Source organism: Lissotriton helveticus, chromosome 3_1 (assembly GCF_964261635.1).
Source record: "Lissotriton helveticus chromosome 3_1, aLisHel1.1, whole genome shotgun sequence".
Classification (NCBI taxonomy): Eukaryota; Metazoa; Chordata; class Amphibia; order Caudata; family Salamandridae; genus Lissotriton; species Lissotriton helveticus.
This window is the reverse complement of record NC_136061.1, coordinates 1,230,719,588-1,230,734,321: the sequence shown is the minus strand read 5'-3', so window position 1 is coordinate 1,230,734,321 and position 14,734 is coordinate 1,230,719,588. Positions and strand designations below refer to the sequence as shown.

Genomic DNA, 14,734 nt, shown 5'->3' with positions numbered 1-14,734 from the left:
ACCTACTGGGATGATATAAGGACAACTGGTCATAGGAGGGCTACCGAGAATGAGCCTTGGGACAGAGACCGCAGAAGGTTAAACAGAGATGGCTCAGATTGGCAGACTTGGTGTGGTGGCATCTTCAGACAAACCACACCGGGGCAGGGGTAGTGGACATCTACTGAGGCAGGGGTGCAGGCAATCAATCTTATGCTGGGACTGCATGAGATCAGCCCTGGGGGTGGGTGCTATTGAAGACAAACAAAGGAGAGAGTGCAGAATGAGAGACTTGGTACGATGAAAGGCAGAATACCTAAAAGAAAGTGAGGACATACAGAAAAGCAATATGGGGGAGGGGGAAGGGGCAAGAACCCGACTCGTCAGGGTACCTCAAGAAGGAGATGGCAACCCTCAGGGGACCCCCACCCCCCATTCAACCCAAGGCCAATTGATACCTGTGAGATATCCGCTCATCACATTCTGCTGGGGGTGGCCCCATCATTTTGCTTTATGCTACCAAAGTACCAAATATGGCAACCCGTTTAGGATGTGTAGAGATGAAGCCCTACACCAGTCGAGATGGTGCAGATCAGGGTAGGAGATTTCTAAATACCATCCCTCGGCCCATGTAAAGCTGGGAAGAGGCGGGGGCAGCAGACGAGCCATGCTTGGTTGAGGCTCATACATCTCCTTCTGGCACATATTTGGTTTTCTGCAGACAACGGTGGGCATTTAAATTAACATAGAAAAGGTTACCAGTGCACTATGTGCACCGCTTGGCCGCCCCCAACCCCGGGACTCCGCCCGCCAACAGGGACCCGGGAGAACACGAGATAGCGCTGGTCCATTTCCGTGAAGCAATTATGTCAGACATGATTAAAAGCACCGAGGGGGCCCGGAGATGGAGCCTGCATCCCCCGCGGAGAGCTGGATGGGCAGAGAGAGGGAAGAAATGTGCGCAGGAGCTGGAACACGCCGCAGAGTTGGGCTGCCTTAAAAATAATCTTTACAAGGCAAATGTCATGCTCAAATTGATGGATCTGTTCCGTTTTTAGACTCACAGGCCGACAGCAAATCTGTTTCTTTTCCCTTCAGTAAGAAACGCACGTGATGATCTCACCCAACTCCTTCCCCGTGATGTATGAAAAACAACATACTTTTACGCAGTGCTTCCTACATCATAAATTGCCGTTTTATGCCGCTGTATAGCAGGGGTTCCGACTGCCCAACCCAATGGCTCGGTTATTATCGACCTGGAGGTAATAAGAGGTTCGATTGGAGCCGCGAGGGTGTGCCTGCAGGGCATGCACTCCACTGCAGCAGGTGCATTGACCGACTAGTCATCTTGAGTGGTTGCACGACCTCGTGGACAGAGGTTGTTTAGTGGGGCGGATCCGGGAACCTTTGAAATACAATTTCTCTTCTCGTTCAGCAAGGCACGCTTTTTACAAGCTCAGGCCAGAGTGTACAGAACAGGCGCTGTGAAGCCATTGTATAGATCAGTTGGGTCTCTGTGTAGCCACTGTGTACACCAAATGTAATGTATACAATGGCAACACAGAGACCCGAGCAGACCCCCACGGAAAACTCTGCCTGTGTGCGCTTTTACCTACACACACTACCTGCACACAGATCCCAAGAGGACAACTATAAACAACCCCCCCCCCCTCCCAACCACAACAGAATGAAAACACAGCCGCCACACAGAGGTCGAGCAACTAAGGGCCAAACAGACCTCCAGCAATCATAAGCCACAGGGCACAAAACCCCAGCTGTCACATACCATAAGGACACCCTGCTGCCGTGGGCCACACAGACCTCCAGCAGCCATGGGCCACAACTATGTCATGTTGTCTAAACCCTCAACTTTACCCTCATGTGTCACAATATTCCCAGCAGTCACTTGCTGTAAAGACCCCTTAAGTCACTCTACCAGGAGTCCCATTTCATACACACCTTGGTGTTCAAATGATAACCACCCAAGCTCAAAGAAGTCACATGTTGTCTCGAGCCTAAACCCATCACAAGCCACAAAACCCTTCCAAATAGAAAAAAAGAGATTGAATGATTGAATTTAAGCTCAGCCACAAGTAAATACTGGGCAGCAAATTAATCAATTTTTTTTGTTTCTTTATTTACCACACGCAACCTCAGCCATTTGCAAACAAGCTTTCTCCTGCTCAAATAGGAACAGTTTGGCACGAACTGCCAAGCTTGGTCCTCTCTGAATCGGAAAACAGAAGCAACCCAAGACCGGTTTTGTCAGTCAACAAAGTGCAGCTTGGTTCCAGTGGCACGGGGATCACTCGTTCGGTTTAGGGAAATCATGCAGTATTTCCAGCGGTGGCTCCTCCGCAATAGTGGTGTGCTTCGCCCTACTGACTCTGAGCCAGCAGCTGGCTGAGCCAGTGTATTTAGGGAGAGGCGGGGTTGGACCATGGGATGGAGGAGTGGAGTCCACTTCTAAGTGAGCATGTCTGTTTGGCAGGCCTTCTTAGGCCTGTCAAACAGACATGCTCAGTTAGGTTTCTTCAACCCAGCTGTATAGAGCAGCTGGGTTGGAGAAACAGCACAGACTCACTGTGCTGATTGGAGCATCAAACCAGTCCATTCAAGCCAATCCCCGCACTGCTCTCATAGCATGAGAGCAGCGCGGGATTTCACAGGGAGTCTGATGCGGTCCCAGTGTCTGCTGAGACCAAGAAGAAGGTTAACAGCAAGGCAGCTTCAGGTAAGTTTTTTCATTTTCTATTATTAAACTCCCCCCTGCTCCCCTCCCCATACCACTCCCGTGCCCCCTCCACCCACCCCACCACCTCGTTTGCGTCAGCCTCCACTGAGTGTTACTTTTTGTAAGGAAACAAACTGTGTAATCTCGCAGTGGTCTGTAAATGGTCATCCAAATATACTGTACTTTGTGACAGATGAGATCCGATTGCTAGGAAGACAGAAAAGCTTTGGAAAGACCCTTGAAAAAAGATTAACCCATATTAGCATTCGCTATTTTGACTCAAACCCCCCCACACGTCGCACAAAATGGTTACTTGCAGCAGCTCCTGGTCTCCACCCCGAGAAGCAGATGCAGATGAGTACAGTACCCTACAGCACGTACCGTACACATACAGCACATAGTCCGCCCACGACGTCCCCACCGAGTTGGAGGCCTCGCAGCGGTACGTTCCGTTGTCGGTTTTGCTGAGGTTATTTATTAGGAGGTTGGCTCCCGACAGAATGGCATTCTCCGGAAGGTTGTCCTCCAGCCGCAGCCATTGGATCTTCTCAGGCCTGAGGATGAGGGGAGAGAAAGAGCACGTTTGTTGTGACAGAGAGACAATGAGCGAATACCACAAGGTGGGGGCTGGGGGGTGGGGGGGGTCGAAGGAATAAAAGCAGAACGAGGGACGGATAACAAATGAGGCATACAAATTACAATAAAAGGTAGAGCGAAAGTACAGTAGAAGAAAACAGAAAGAGAACAGGGCATTAAGGTGGTGGGTAAAAGGGCCAGAATGTTGAAAAAACAGGGGAGAGTGATCAGAAGAGAATAACATGAAGACAGGAAAACGAGGTGAAATAATGGGGGACCAAGCAAGACAGCATTACCATAAGGAGATCTCTTATGTACATACGGCATTGCTTTATGCGCAGTCATAAAGTGGTTGAAAAGGCTGTTCAAGCTTTTTTCTAGTTAGCAGGTGACAAATGTAAAATTACCCACTAGCCTATCACCCCATTCCCTTCCCATCACCTCAGATTTCTTCCATTCACCAGGATCGTCACCCTTTGCGTTCAAACTGTCCCTCAGCCGGAATGATTATTTCTACATGTCGAGGGTTTAACCATACAGCAGTGTGTGTGTGTGTGGATAAGCCATCCTAGAATACATGTGAGAGGACAATGTGGCATGAACATGTACTTGCAGCTTAGGGTGACCAGGCGTCCCCGTTTTGCCAGGACGGTCCCTGTTTTTAACCAGCTGTCCCAGCAAATTTCAAGAAATTTAGCTCATGTCCTCGTTTTTGGAGAGGGTCGACTGAAAATGGTGGGAGGTGTTTTTAATGTTTTACAAAGCAGGGATACTGAGCAGTTGTTTCAAGAAAGCAATTTAATTAACAGGCAAGCTACTGGGCTTAAAAATTGCATTTTATGTATGTTCTTACTGCCTGTTCTGTAATTCTCTGCTGAGGAGCGCTCTCATCACCTGAAGTAAAATTGTAGTCCTATTTTTGTGAAATGTCCCCGTTTTTGGCTCTAAAATTCTGGTCACCCTATTGCAGCTGCAACACGGTCCATTGACAGCCTCTGGATGCAGGCACTCTGAAGGCAGTGACGTACAGCTCCGGGCGGCGTGAGTGCGTCACAACACGCGAGGCCCGGAGCAGCGGCTCGCAGCCTGTCCGCGCCGGGGAGGGGGCGGGGCTGCGGAGCGCCCGCCAGCTGCGCGTGCATGATCGCTCCCACTATCTGGGGCAGCAGCTGCCGCCGTTCAGCACCATGGAGAGGGGACCGAGCAGCACCGGCAGCTGTGCGGGCGGAATCACGCGGCCTCGGACAGGAGCAGGCGGGATGTCAGCACCATGGCCAGGGACCAGGCAGTGCAGCTGTGTGCGCAGAGAAGACGCGTGTACAACCATCGCACAGTCACGTATTTTGAGGGTCTGGGCAAATACTTATTTTGGGAGGGCACCAGTTAGTAACAACTTTGAATTTTATGAATCATCCTTTGCTAACTTAAGACCGAGTGACGCTAAACACGTTTTTAGAAATGGGTCCTAAAAATACAAACCCTGTTAAGCGATCTTTTCGGCAAGTCAGCTAAGCTTATTGGCGAAAAGGAGGGCAGCGCTCTTCGCATCATATAGGTCTTCGACTCCGGGATTACATTTCGTTGCTTGTTTATCTTCCGATTGCTATGCTTGTCCACGAGTTGGTGCACATTTATATTTGTACTGGGGGTGCACGAGCCAGCAGATTAACAGAGCCGAGCCAGGGGACCAACACGGGCACAGTCATGAACATATTTGGCACAAACGTCACGTGAAAGGATACACTTCAACATTAAAAACAGTGCATTTCCTAAACATGCAAAAGCGTCACACAGTAGTACCTTAGATTGCATCACTGCACCGACAGGCATATTTTAGAAGCACTCGTTTCTAAATATGGACTAAGAAACATTCATGCCTTCCGGCTGCCATGACGACAATGCCATTAGTGAGGCAAGTCTGTTGTCATCTGCACCCTATATGTGGCCTGAGTTGCCATTACAGAGGGAGCTGCATTATGTGCAAGAGAGGGTTTGGTATCGTGCACAACCTGACGATGTATTTCAAGGTTCTCTCAATTGTTACAAAGTAAAGGTGGTAAAGTTAAATCAGGTAATTGCATAGGATAGAAAATTGGGTCAAGCAGGGAAACCGGAAATGATCCCATGTTTAGGGATTTGAAGTGGTGCAATTCAGCCAATAGAATGGGATCTCTTTCACTCGCCCATTTTACATCAAAGGTTACGCAATTGTCTTTAATTCTTCGATGACCTACAGGATGAACTGGGCTAAATATATATTTAAACGGTTTAATCAAGTTGAAATTAATCTGCAAATAAAAAATATAAACTTACGGGAAAGCAAACTAGTCTTTCACTTCCATCACCTTCTTCCAGACGATTCCAGAGAGGCTCAACAACTTCACTGAAGACAATTTAAGACATTAACCAAAAAAGAGAAAAAAAGTTCTGCAAGAGCCCATGGAGCTCCCATAACACAAGTTGAGTGCAAAGCTCTGCTGCCAGCAGACGTACAAGCAAAGCCCACCGTGCAGGCTCTTTGAATATTTCATTACCCCCTGGGTTGCAGGTGACATTTCAGATGGGATGGCCATCAAGACCCTGCAGAGTGCTGTGAAATTGCTTGGGGAAATCGTTAGCATCTTTATTAGCACTTTCCCACCACACTTCTGGGGCTTCCCTATCACCCCACCTGTAAACCAAATATACAGGGTAGAATTTCTTCTACTAGAGTGGTGGTTGAGGTTAGAGAGGGAGGGGCAAAAGCCACATGCAGCTTGGCTCCTTTTGGCACAAAGGGACATACCTACCTCTAATCTGTAGATCGCCCATGTCACTGGACGCAATACATATCATCAAGTACTAGCTTTTTTCATAAGGGCAGAATCTTTGTGTCTTCACATTACACACAACTGTGATTGCAGACTGAAGAGTGATTGTGAATTGTCGAACCTAGAATTCAACTGCAAGCTTCTGCAGGTACTCAACTGATGTCCCTCACTACTCTACCAAAGGTGAGAATAAAAGAAACTAGGAGTATGCGGTTATGAGCATCTAGCACAGATTCCCATTCCTGGAGACTCAACTAACCAGCTACATTTGTGTGCAGAACTTTATCGCTCTCGAATGCCAAACTAACCAATATTTTGTTACCGTTTAGTAGCTGGTAACATCTCACCAGTACAGGTCTGACAATGAAGCAGCGTTCTTTTTGGGACATTCTTTATATGTATAGGTCAGCTTCAGATGTCACTATGATCAGTGTTGTCTTAAGGATTTCATGGGCAAGGGGCAAAAGTATTTTGGGGGCCCTAGTTGGAACAACCTTACATTTTATTGCACATTTTCTGCTAATTCAAGCCCCATGATTGCAAACAAAATTGAATCACATGTTAAAGGTTGAGACAGGGAAATACATACAATGGATAAAGTGAAATAAAGAAAAAGTTCACTTTCTCAGGGGCACCTTGTAAGGTGGGGGCCCTGGGCAACTGCACACGTTGCCCATGCCTTAAAACGTCTCTATGATCTTTGTCTTTAAAATCACCTTTTTTGCCTTCCAACTAATCAAATGATGGGGTGGACCAGCCCAAAAACCCGTCACACACACTGCACCTGTTCAATTAAAACAATGTAATTCAACTCCTTTCATATCCATTGGTCCACCTAGTCTAGGAAAGTTATCATTCTAGAACCACACGTTTGCACTTTAGTTGCCTGCCATGCTTAACTGGTTTCTCTTCTACAGAGAGAATTAATTTACACTTCGGGGGTCATGCTTCACATCGCACATGCCTATGCAGAAGCTCAGATTGCGAGAATAGGTGTTGTGTGGGATGGAACTAGCACCCAAAGGAGAGAATCGCCACACATACTCCCCGTCTGTAAACTAGACCGCTCTAATCGCAAACAGTCAAAAGAATCCCAACGCCTCTGCATTTCATTGGGTAATCGGAAGATACTCTGCTCAATCCTACCATCATGCTCCATCATGCCAGACACCTACAAATGGTTATCCTCAGACCAAGTATGCCACACAGAACCCTTACGCTCTCATGTGCACAACATGGAACCAATAACATGTAGTTGGTAAAGAGCTGCCAAACAAACTGCACTGTCAATCACCACACATTTACAAACCCTGCATCTGTTACAATACAACTCGCATAGAAATACTACACTGTCCAGTGCAGTACACTGCATCACAATCACCTACTTCGATTTATGTTCATAAACAGATAGCACATTACATCAGCCAAGCAAAGGACAACCAAACACTAAATCTGAAGAAAAAACGATTCAGTGCCCCAATCCATACACATTATAGTAATCTTCCAACAATTAACTAATTGTCCCTTTACATTAACCTACACAAACTTAGAAGTGAAACAATGAACGGGCTCTACCAGAATTTTACAATTTTATTGAAATTCAATTAATTAAAATCAGTACATCACGGCACTTAATAAAAAATTAATGGAATTCTTAGTAACCATGTAAATCATTCATAAATCAGTAAGGACTAAAGGGCTCCATGCAAAAAAAGGGCATTGTGTTCTATTGTTTCAACCAACTGCTCCAGGTGCTTTAGCAATTACACCCCCAGTACCCCAAGAGAGATCTTCTGGGTCGACCCCCCTCCCCGTCCTCATTGGTATCATCTTAATCCATGCTGGTCCATCCGATCTAATCCAACTCTGCGAACTAAACTCCAGCAGACAGACAGCCGTGGGATAGCAATAAAAGGGCCGGTTGAAAGGTCGCCATAACAATGGCTGTAGGCCTTATACAAACGTGAGGGACATCGCATCAGGATAAGACTTTTCACATATTTCCACTGACCGACACAAGAGGCCCTGGTCACCGGAGCAATGCTCATTAATGCCTTTCATTTTGTTGCGGAAGTATGGAATAAACAAGAGTCCTGCTGCGCCTTTCGTGCCGCCTCCTGTGCGCACCCTCATTATGTACTGTGAAGGCCCGTGCAAACACTCGGCTACAAACCCGTCTGATTCATTTTTCTGCCCCGCTGTGCAGTTTCACACCGGCGCGGGCAGGTCGGTGCTCACCCACAGTTAGCCGCCTCATTAATTTAGGGGAGAGGAACGGGGGAACAAAGCCGTGCTGCTGGGCGCGCGTGATGAATGGCCCGCGCGCGCCGAAGGTGCATCCGAGGCGGGGTCGCTGCCTTTGAAGCCGCGCCTCTGCAGACCCACTGCGAGGTCTTGTTAACACACAATGGGAAATGTTTACTTCCCGCGTTTTAGGATTTTAATTGTGAACCCGGAGGGCGTGGCAGAAAGTGAGGCGAAGGAGCTGCAAGGAAGAGGCTCTGAACGTCTCCCCTGGAATCCTGCGGCCCGCCATCTGGCGCGAGCTGCCAGGCCTTCATCTGGGCCTGCGAGACGAGCGTGGTCATTAACACGCGTCTATATGTACTGCATAGCACCACCAGCTTTACACGTGGCATTCAGAGGAGCATCTATGTCCTACTGTCAATCAACGAGCACCGCTTCCCTTAAGGATGCGTCCATCCAATAGGATTAAACACCTTTGGCACGGTTTCCAATTCTATAAACTCTCCTGCATAGAGCATGCGGGCATTTACAAAGCCGATAGAAGGAATCTCTCTCTAGCAAAGGAAGCATCTCACCCAGTGTGAGACTGAGTCAACACCAGCAGTTTTTGCCCAAAAGTCCGTAGATGGCAAGTTAAGTACAAGGACGTTGGAAGGTCAGCTTTGGTGGGTATAAAGTATGCCAGCAGATCTGGTACTTCAGGCCAATTGCTGCTTAGGAGCCTCGCAGCACATCTCCAAGATGAGCAGTGGAGATGTCAATGGGCAGAACTCACAAACCCAAGACTGTTAACAGCAAGCAAACCTCAACACTGCATCTGAAAAGGGGGACAAGTGCTAATGTAGAAGAGCGAAACCATTCCGCATCTAGATGCAAAGGATACTGGGATGCAGGGAAGGTGGGGCGCTATGGGACACAGCATAATTAGAACGCACAGTAAGATACTGAAAAGAGAATCAATTAAACAGTATTCTGAATATTGAGCAAGACATTAGGAGGTACCGAAACGCCAATTCTGGTGATAGGCATGTTATTTGGTATTAACAGGTCTTCATTTCTGTGATCTTACCACTATGCACATACCTGCTCGTGCACCACGTCTGGCTGGAGGCTGCATTTGTGGACTCCTTGATCTGGAAGGAAGTGTCTATAACACACTAGATGGACTTACAAATCGACTCAGATTTAGGCCTTATCTGGGATAGCACTGAAGCGAACATACATTACTGGGCGGGCTCCCCGATGAATATACAGTCACAGTTCACCATTCGATGTATCCAGAAGTTTCGTGGAGAACAGACGCCTAAACAACAGGATGGACATCAGTAGCTTCCACTTCAGGCATCAGATCACTCATCCCTCAGTCTTATCGAAGAACTCCCTTGTGTGACCTGCAATCCTCAGAAGCCCAGGAGAGCGATAATGCCTAACCATATCACGACAGGCTCTGGGTGAATTGCATTGATGGCCATACTCTTTCTGGAGACAATTCTCCAGTGCCAGCCCCACCCCTTAGGTCCATGGTACCCCCAGCCAGTCCCCCTATGGCACATACTGTCGCATGTTAAAGGGAAAGCGCGCCAATGACAGGAGGTGCGTGTGATGCAGATCCTGCAGTCTCTGTAGGAGTGACTTCAGGGGTCCACTTTTTAGATGCTTTCTCTGCTGTTTTATGTCAAGGGCTCATGCTTCTGCAGTTTTGTTCTCCTAGGAGAAGCCCCCCCGCCTCTTGTGAGGCTTGTGTACTAGTGTACATAATATCCTTTAAAATTCTGGGCAAGGATCTATTAGCGGATGACAAGGTAGGTTGCCTCAACTCTGAGTCTAAGGCTTCCTCCAGACCTGCTCTCCCCATCAGCAGGATGCCATCTCACAAAAGAGAGCATGAGCCATCAGGTGCACAGGCAGCAAGTGTATTGTCCCCAGGAGGCGGAGACAGGGATGTCTTCCATCTAATCCTGCTTGAGACAGGAGTTTGGATGCGGATCCTCACTATTTCTCACAGTGTTGCACCCCTTTCAGAGCTGCCAAGTAAGGCTCAAGACCGCACTACTCGGTCATATGGCCAGTGCATGTATTAGTGGTAAAGGACTCTCCCAGGGATGACCAAGTTCTCAGCAGTCCATATGTCTTCACCCACCAAGCAGAGCACCAACGGAGCCAACCAGCGTCCTTGCTTATGGTAGGGAGCACTTGTGAGGTGGATGCACCTTTTGTGCCAAGTTGCGCCCTGGTTGCAGGCCCTGCCAATTTGTGCCCACCACAGGCATCTCAATAGAGTCCATGATTGAATGAATGGTGCACATGTATGACTCAAGCGGATTGAAATCTCACCATAATCTTGAACTTTAGAAAGCTTAGCACGCAGAGGCAACAACTGTCAAAGGAACTCCCTGTTAATTTGCGGCCATAGCTCTTGGTCATACAGGTGGTAGGAATGTCCCTTTTGATGCTAGTTTTCAGTTAAGGAGCAGTTAAAGAGCATGTGACCCAAATGAGAAACAAGGTGTACTACTGATCTCTAGGCACAGCCCCCCCCTGGACAGTCCGACTGATATAAACAGCAGACTATGTCAGAAATGACTCGATAGAGTCTAGGATAGTGCATTCAATGAGTAGTGAAGGGTGTGGGGGCTGAGGGGGCATTCAACAGGGAAACATGCTGAAGGTCACAAGTTTCAACCCCAATTTCAGATTTGTTCAGGGGTAGGTAGGAGTTTCTGGGTCACACGTGTGGTTGTGGCTCTTTTTGGTCTACTTTTGAACTGCAACAATGGGTATCAATGAACACCCAATCCACAGTGGATTCGTAAGGTAGGGAGGGCGAGCACTTCAAGGCGTCTCAGGGAGATAGTATAAGATGGTCGCGAATCAGGGATCAAACAATCCTAGAAGCAGGCACAAGAAATATTGTCCTGCTCAGTACTCTTTTATAAAACATATTAGTACTTTAATCTATACACAGTTCTCATTGCTACACACAGTTATACGTTATAGGCATATGGTGCAGATATGGGGTGAAACAGACTAATATGGCATAAACTAAGGTGCAAGCACTCCATGTTGTGTTCATGAGCAGCTTCTCGGCTTTCAGGAATCCATGGCTTAGTCCTCACAACTGAGACTTGCTGAGGGCTATTTGGCGCCCCTTAAAATGTTCAATATTCGGACCTTGTTCCTTCACAGCGCGTTACCTTCAGTTGTGTTTCTAAGGTAGGAAGAGATTCTGGCATGGTGATTGGCAGGTGCAGAGACGCCACTCAGGTGTGGTTGTGCACAGTGGCAGGTTTGGTGATTGTGGGGAGGTTTCCACAGTCCACTGAAGACAGAGAATACCCCTCTCCCCATGGTGTTTGAGAACTTGCGATTGCTTCAGTGACACACACACACACACACGCACACGACAGCCTCAGTATAGGTCCTCTGCTTCATCCAGTTGTCAGGCTCTGCATTGGTCTCTGTGTCCGTGCTCTTTTTTTCAGGTGATGCTAGTCAGTCCCATTGATTAGTTAAGATTTGCTGTAGGAAGGCCAGGGGACCGTTCCAGTGCACTGGCCAATAATGGCCCGCTTCCTCCCTTCTGTCTGCTCCACTGGGCTGCCCCAAGCACTTAACTCGGGGAACAATAAAGCGTGAAGCAGAGCACCAGGCCGTCCTCAGCCTTCTGGAGTAGCACCTCAGGGACCGACAAAAGGGGCAGGCGTGGCCTAAAGGAAACCCTTTGCAATGCCACCGATGTTGCAGACTGAGATAATTTGCACCCCTATAAAATAAGGGGACAGCTGCATTTCTAAGGGATCCCTGTCTCCATTCTCCCCCTTGTCAGTGTATGGCCTACATTCTCCAGCTTAGAAATGTGATCAATACACTTAAGGTCTGGGGTTGTGCTCGGTAGTACCAGGTGGAAACCAAAATGCATTCCTCTGGGCTCTGCATTCACACTTGCAACATGGACAGCAAAGCAGGTTCTGTGTACAACATTCAAGTGGGACTGTACTGGAGTTGGGAAAAGGGCGCGCTCAGGTCTATCAATTACAGAAACAGTATGCGGCCATCACTGCTTAATAGGGCCCGGATCCCCCAGCATGCTCCACACCCGCCTACCCACCAAAACAAGCACTTGAGAACAGGTGGGTTTAAAAGGCCATGTTTAATTACACTTCATAAACATGACAAGTAAATCGTTTATACATTTCTCAAATTATGAGCAATCTCCTTCCTTTATTATCAACTCTTCTTCATCAGCTTTATTATACGTTTCAACTTGTATTTATTTGCTCATAACTTCTTGCTTCCCCCAGCACCAAGGGGCCCTTAGGTTCGCATCCCCCAAGTACGATGCCCGCGCCAGGTGCCACCCACCTGCGCCCCACGAGCGATGGGCCCCAGCCCTCGGGTCCTTGTCCGCCATTTCCAGGGCCCCACCTCTCATCCACCACGCTGCTATGAGGCTCGTACCTGACGCCCTTGCCTCCCCAGCCGGTGGTCTCCATCCCCCTGCGGAGAGCTTACCCTCTCTCCCCTCAGTGCTGGCGTAGGGAGTGCGCAAGGCGGACTCCACTCCATTTTTCCAGTCTATCAGTGTTCAAATGTCTCTTTTCCGCAACGCACCCTTCAAATCACTGCCTCAAGGGACGGGTGGGTGGGAGATTAAAACTAGCTGACTAACGGACAGGGAGTGGCGATCAGGTCCGGCGCAGGCGGGGAAAGAGGCCGAGTTGACCGTGACCCAGACCTAAATAGGTCATGGCCTCTGCCCCACGCCCCCACCGGACGTGCGTCACGCGCCCCCTGACCCGGAAGTACTTCCCAGGATGGCTGCCCATAGGGCAGCCTCCTGGGCCTATGAACCAATGGCGGCGCGGTGTGGGCCGGGGGGCCGGGCCCTAAAGGCGGGCTCGTCTAGCCTCGCCCTTGGTATAGGGCCCGGATCCCCCAGCATGCTCCACACCCGCCTACCCACCAAAACAAGCACTTGAGAACAGGTGGGTTTAAAAGGCCATGTTTAATTACACTTCATAAACATGACAAGTAAATCGTTTATACATTTCTCAAATTATGAGCAATCTCCTTCCTTTATTATCAACTCTTCTTCATCAGCTTTATTATACGTTTCAACTTGTATTTATTTGCTCATAACTTCTTGCTTCCCCCAGCACCAAGGGGCCCTTAGGTTCGCATCCCCCAAGTACGATGCCCGCGCCAGGTGCCACCCACCTGCGCCCCACGAGCGATGGGCCCCAGCCCTCGGGTCCTTGTCCGCCATTTCCAGGGCCCCACCTCTCATCCACCACGCTGCTATGAGGCTCGTACCTGACGCCCTTGCCTCCCCAGCCGGTGGTCTCCATCCCCCTGCGGAGAGCTTACCCTCTCTCCCCTCAGTGCTGGCGTAGGGAGTGCGCAAGGCGGACTCCACTCCATTTTTCCAGTCTATCAGTGTTCAAATGTCTCTTTTCCGCCACAAGGGAGACTAGGGCCCTCAGGTCCGTCGCCCTTCCCCCCTGCCGCCAAGTTCAGCACAAATGACCAAATGCCTTGAATCCAAGCATCCATACCAATGTCCGACAGATGCACCCCGTCCTGGTGAAACATTTCAGATCCCGAGATCATCCTGTGCGGGAGATGTAGCAAGCGGCCCTTTCCTGAGCACATCTTTGCCAATTCTCCGTTGAGACGCCTCACAGACACGTTCACCGGGTACGGCCGGATCCCATTGCCCCACCATCGTCGTGGGATCATGCATGACCATGCTATCCTGGCCTGGGGGAAGGTTCGCCCCAGCCAAGCAATTTCCGTAAGTAGTGCCTCTTTGACTGCGAGGCGGCCCCTGTCGACCATGTCGTTGCCGCCCAAGTGTAAGATGACCAATGCGGGAGACTGCCTCTCGCGCCCCTTGATGTCTTCCACCAACCGTCGCAGGTGCCGAATCCGCATTCCTCCCACACCATGCCACAAAAACTCCGTCCCTGCCAGCCCTGGTGGCTTCTGCACTCGCCGTTGCCGCAGTCGCACCGCTGCCCGTCGAACGAACGAGTGTCCCAATACCCACACCACCTTCCCTGGCATACTAGTAATCGGAGAGGAAATAGAAAAGTCAGGCATGGGCATGGCAATACACGACGTCATAACAATTCGGGCCTTACATATCTTTTAAAGCAGTCGGACGACCAACGGCCCACCTTCTTCACCGCCTTGGAAGAAAACCCTGCCCCTGCCGCCAATGTGGCAGCGCCTATCCTGAATGAATGGGATGAATAGCCCGAATCCCCAAGGCCCAGGTCACCCAGAGCCTCCCGTAGTACAGCCTTGAATTGGTATTGCGAGACACACTCACCCCCCTCATGAATGAACAAGGCCTGACTCTTCTCCCCAGGGCGGATGGCCAGGT

The 14,734-nt window shown here is 49.2% G+C and overlaps 1 protein-coding gene across 7 annotated transcripts in view; it reads right to left on the bottom strand.

Moving 5' to 3' along the window:
* CADM1 (cell adhesion molecule 1) overlaps positions 1-14,734 on the bottom strand; it is a 678,445-nt gene that overhangs the window by 69,836 nt on the left and 593,875 nt on the right. For all 7 annotated transcript variants that reach the window (XM_078681871.1, XM_078681873.1, XM_078681874.1 and 4 more), the window contains one exon: positions 3,095-3,267. In XM_078681871.1, coding sequence (XP_078537997.1) covers positions 3,095-3,267 — 173 coding nt within the window. The remainder of the gene's footprint in view (positions 1-3,094; positions 3,268-14,734) is intronic.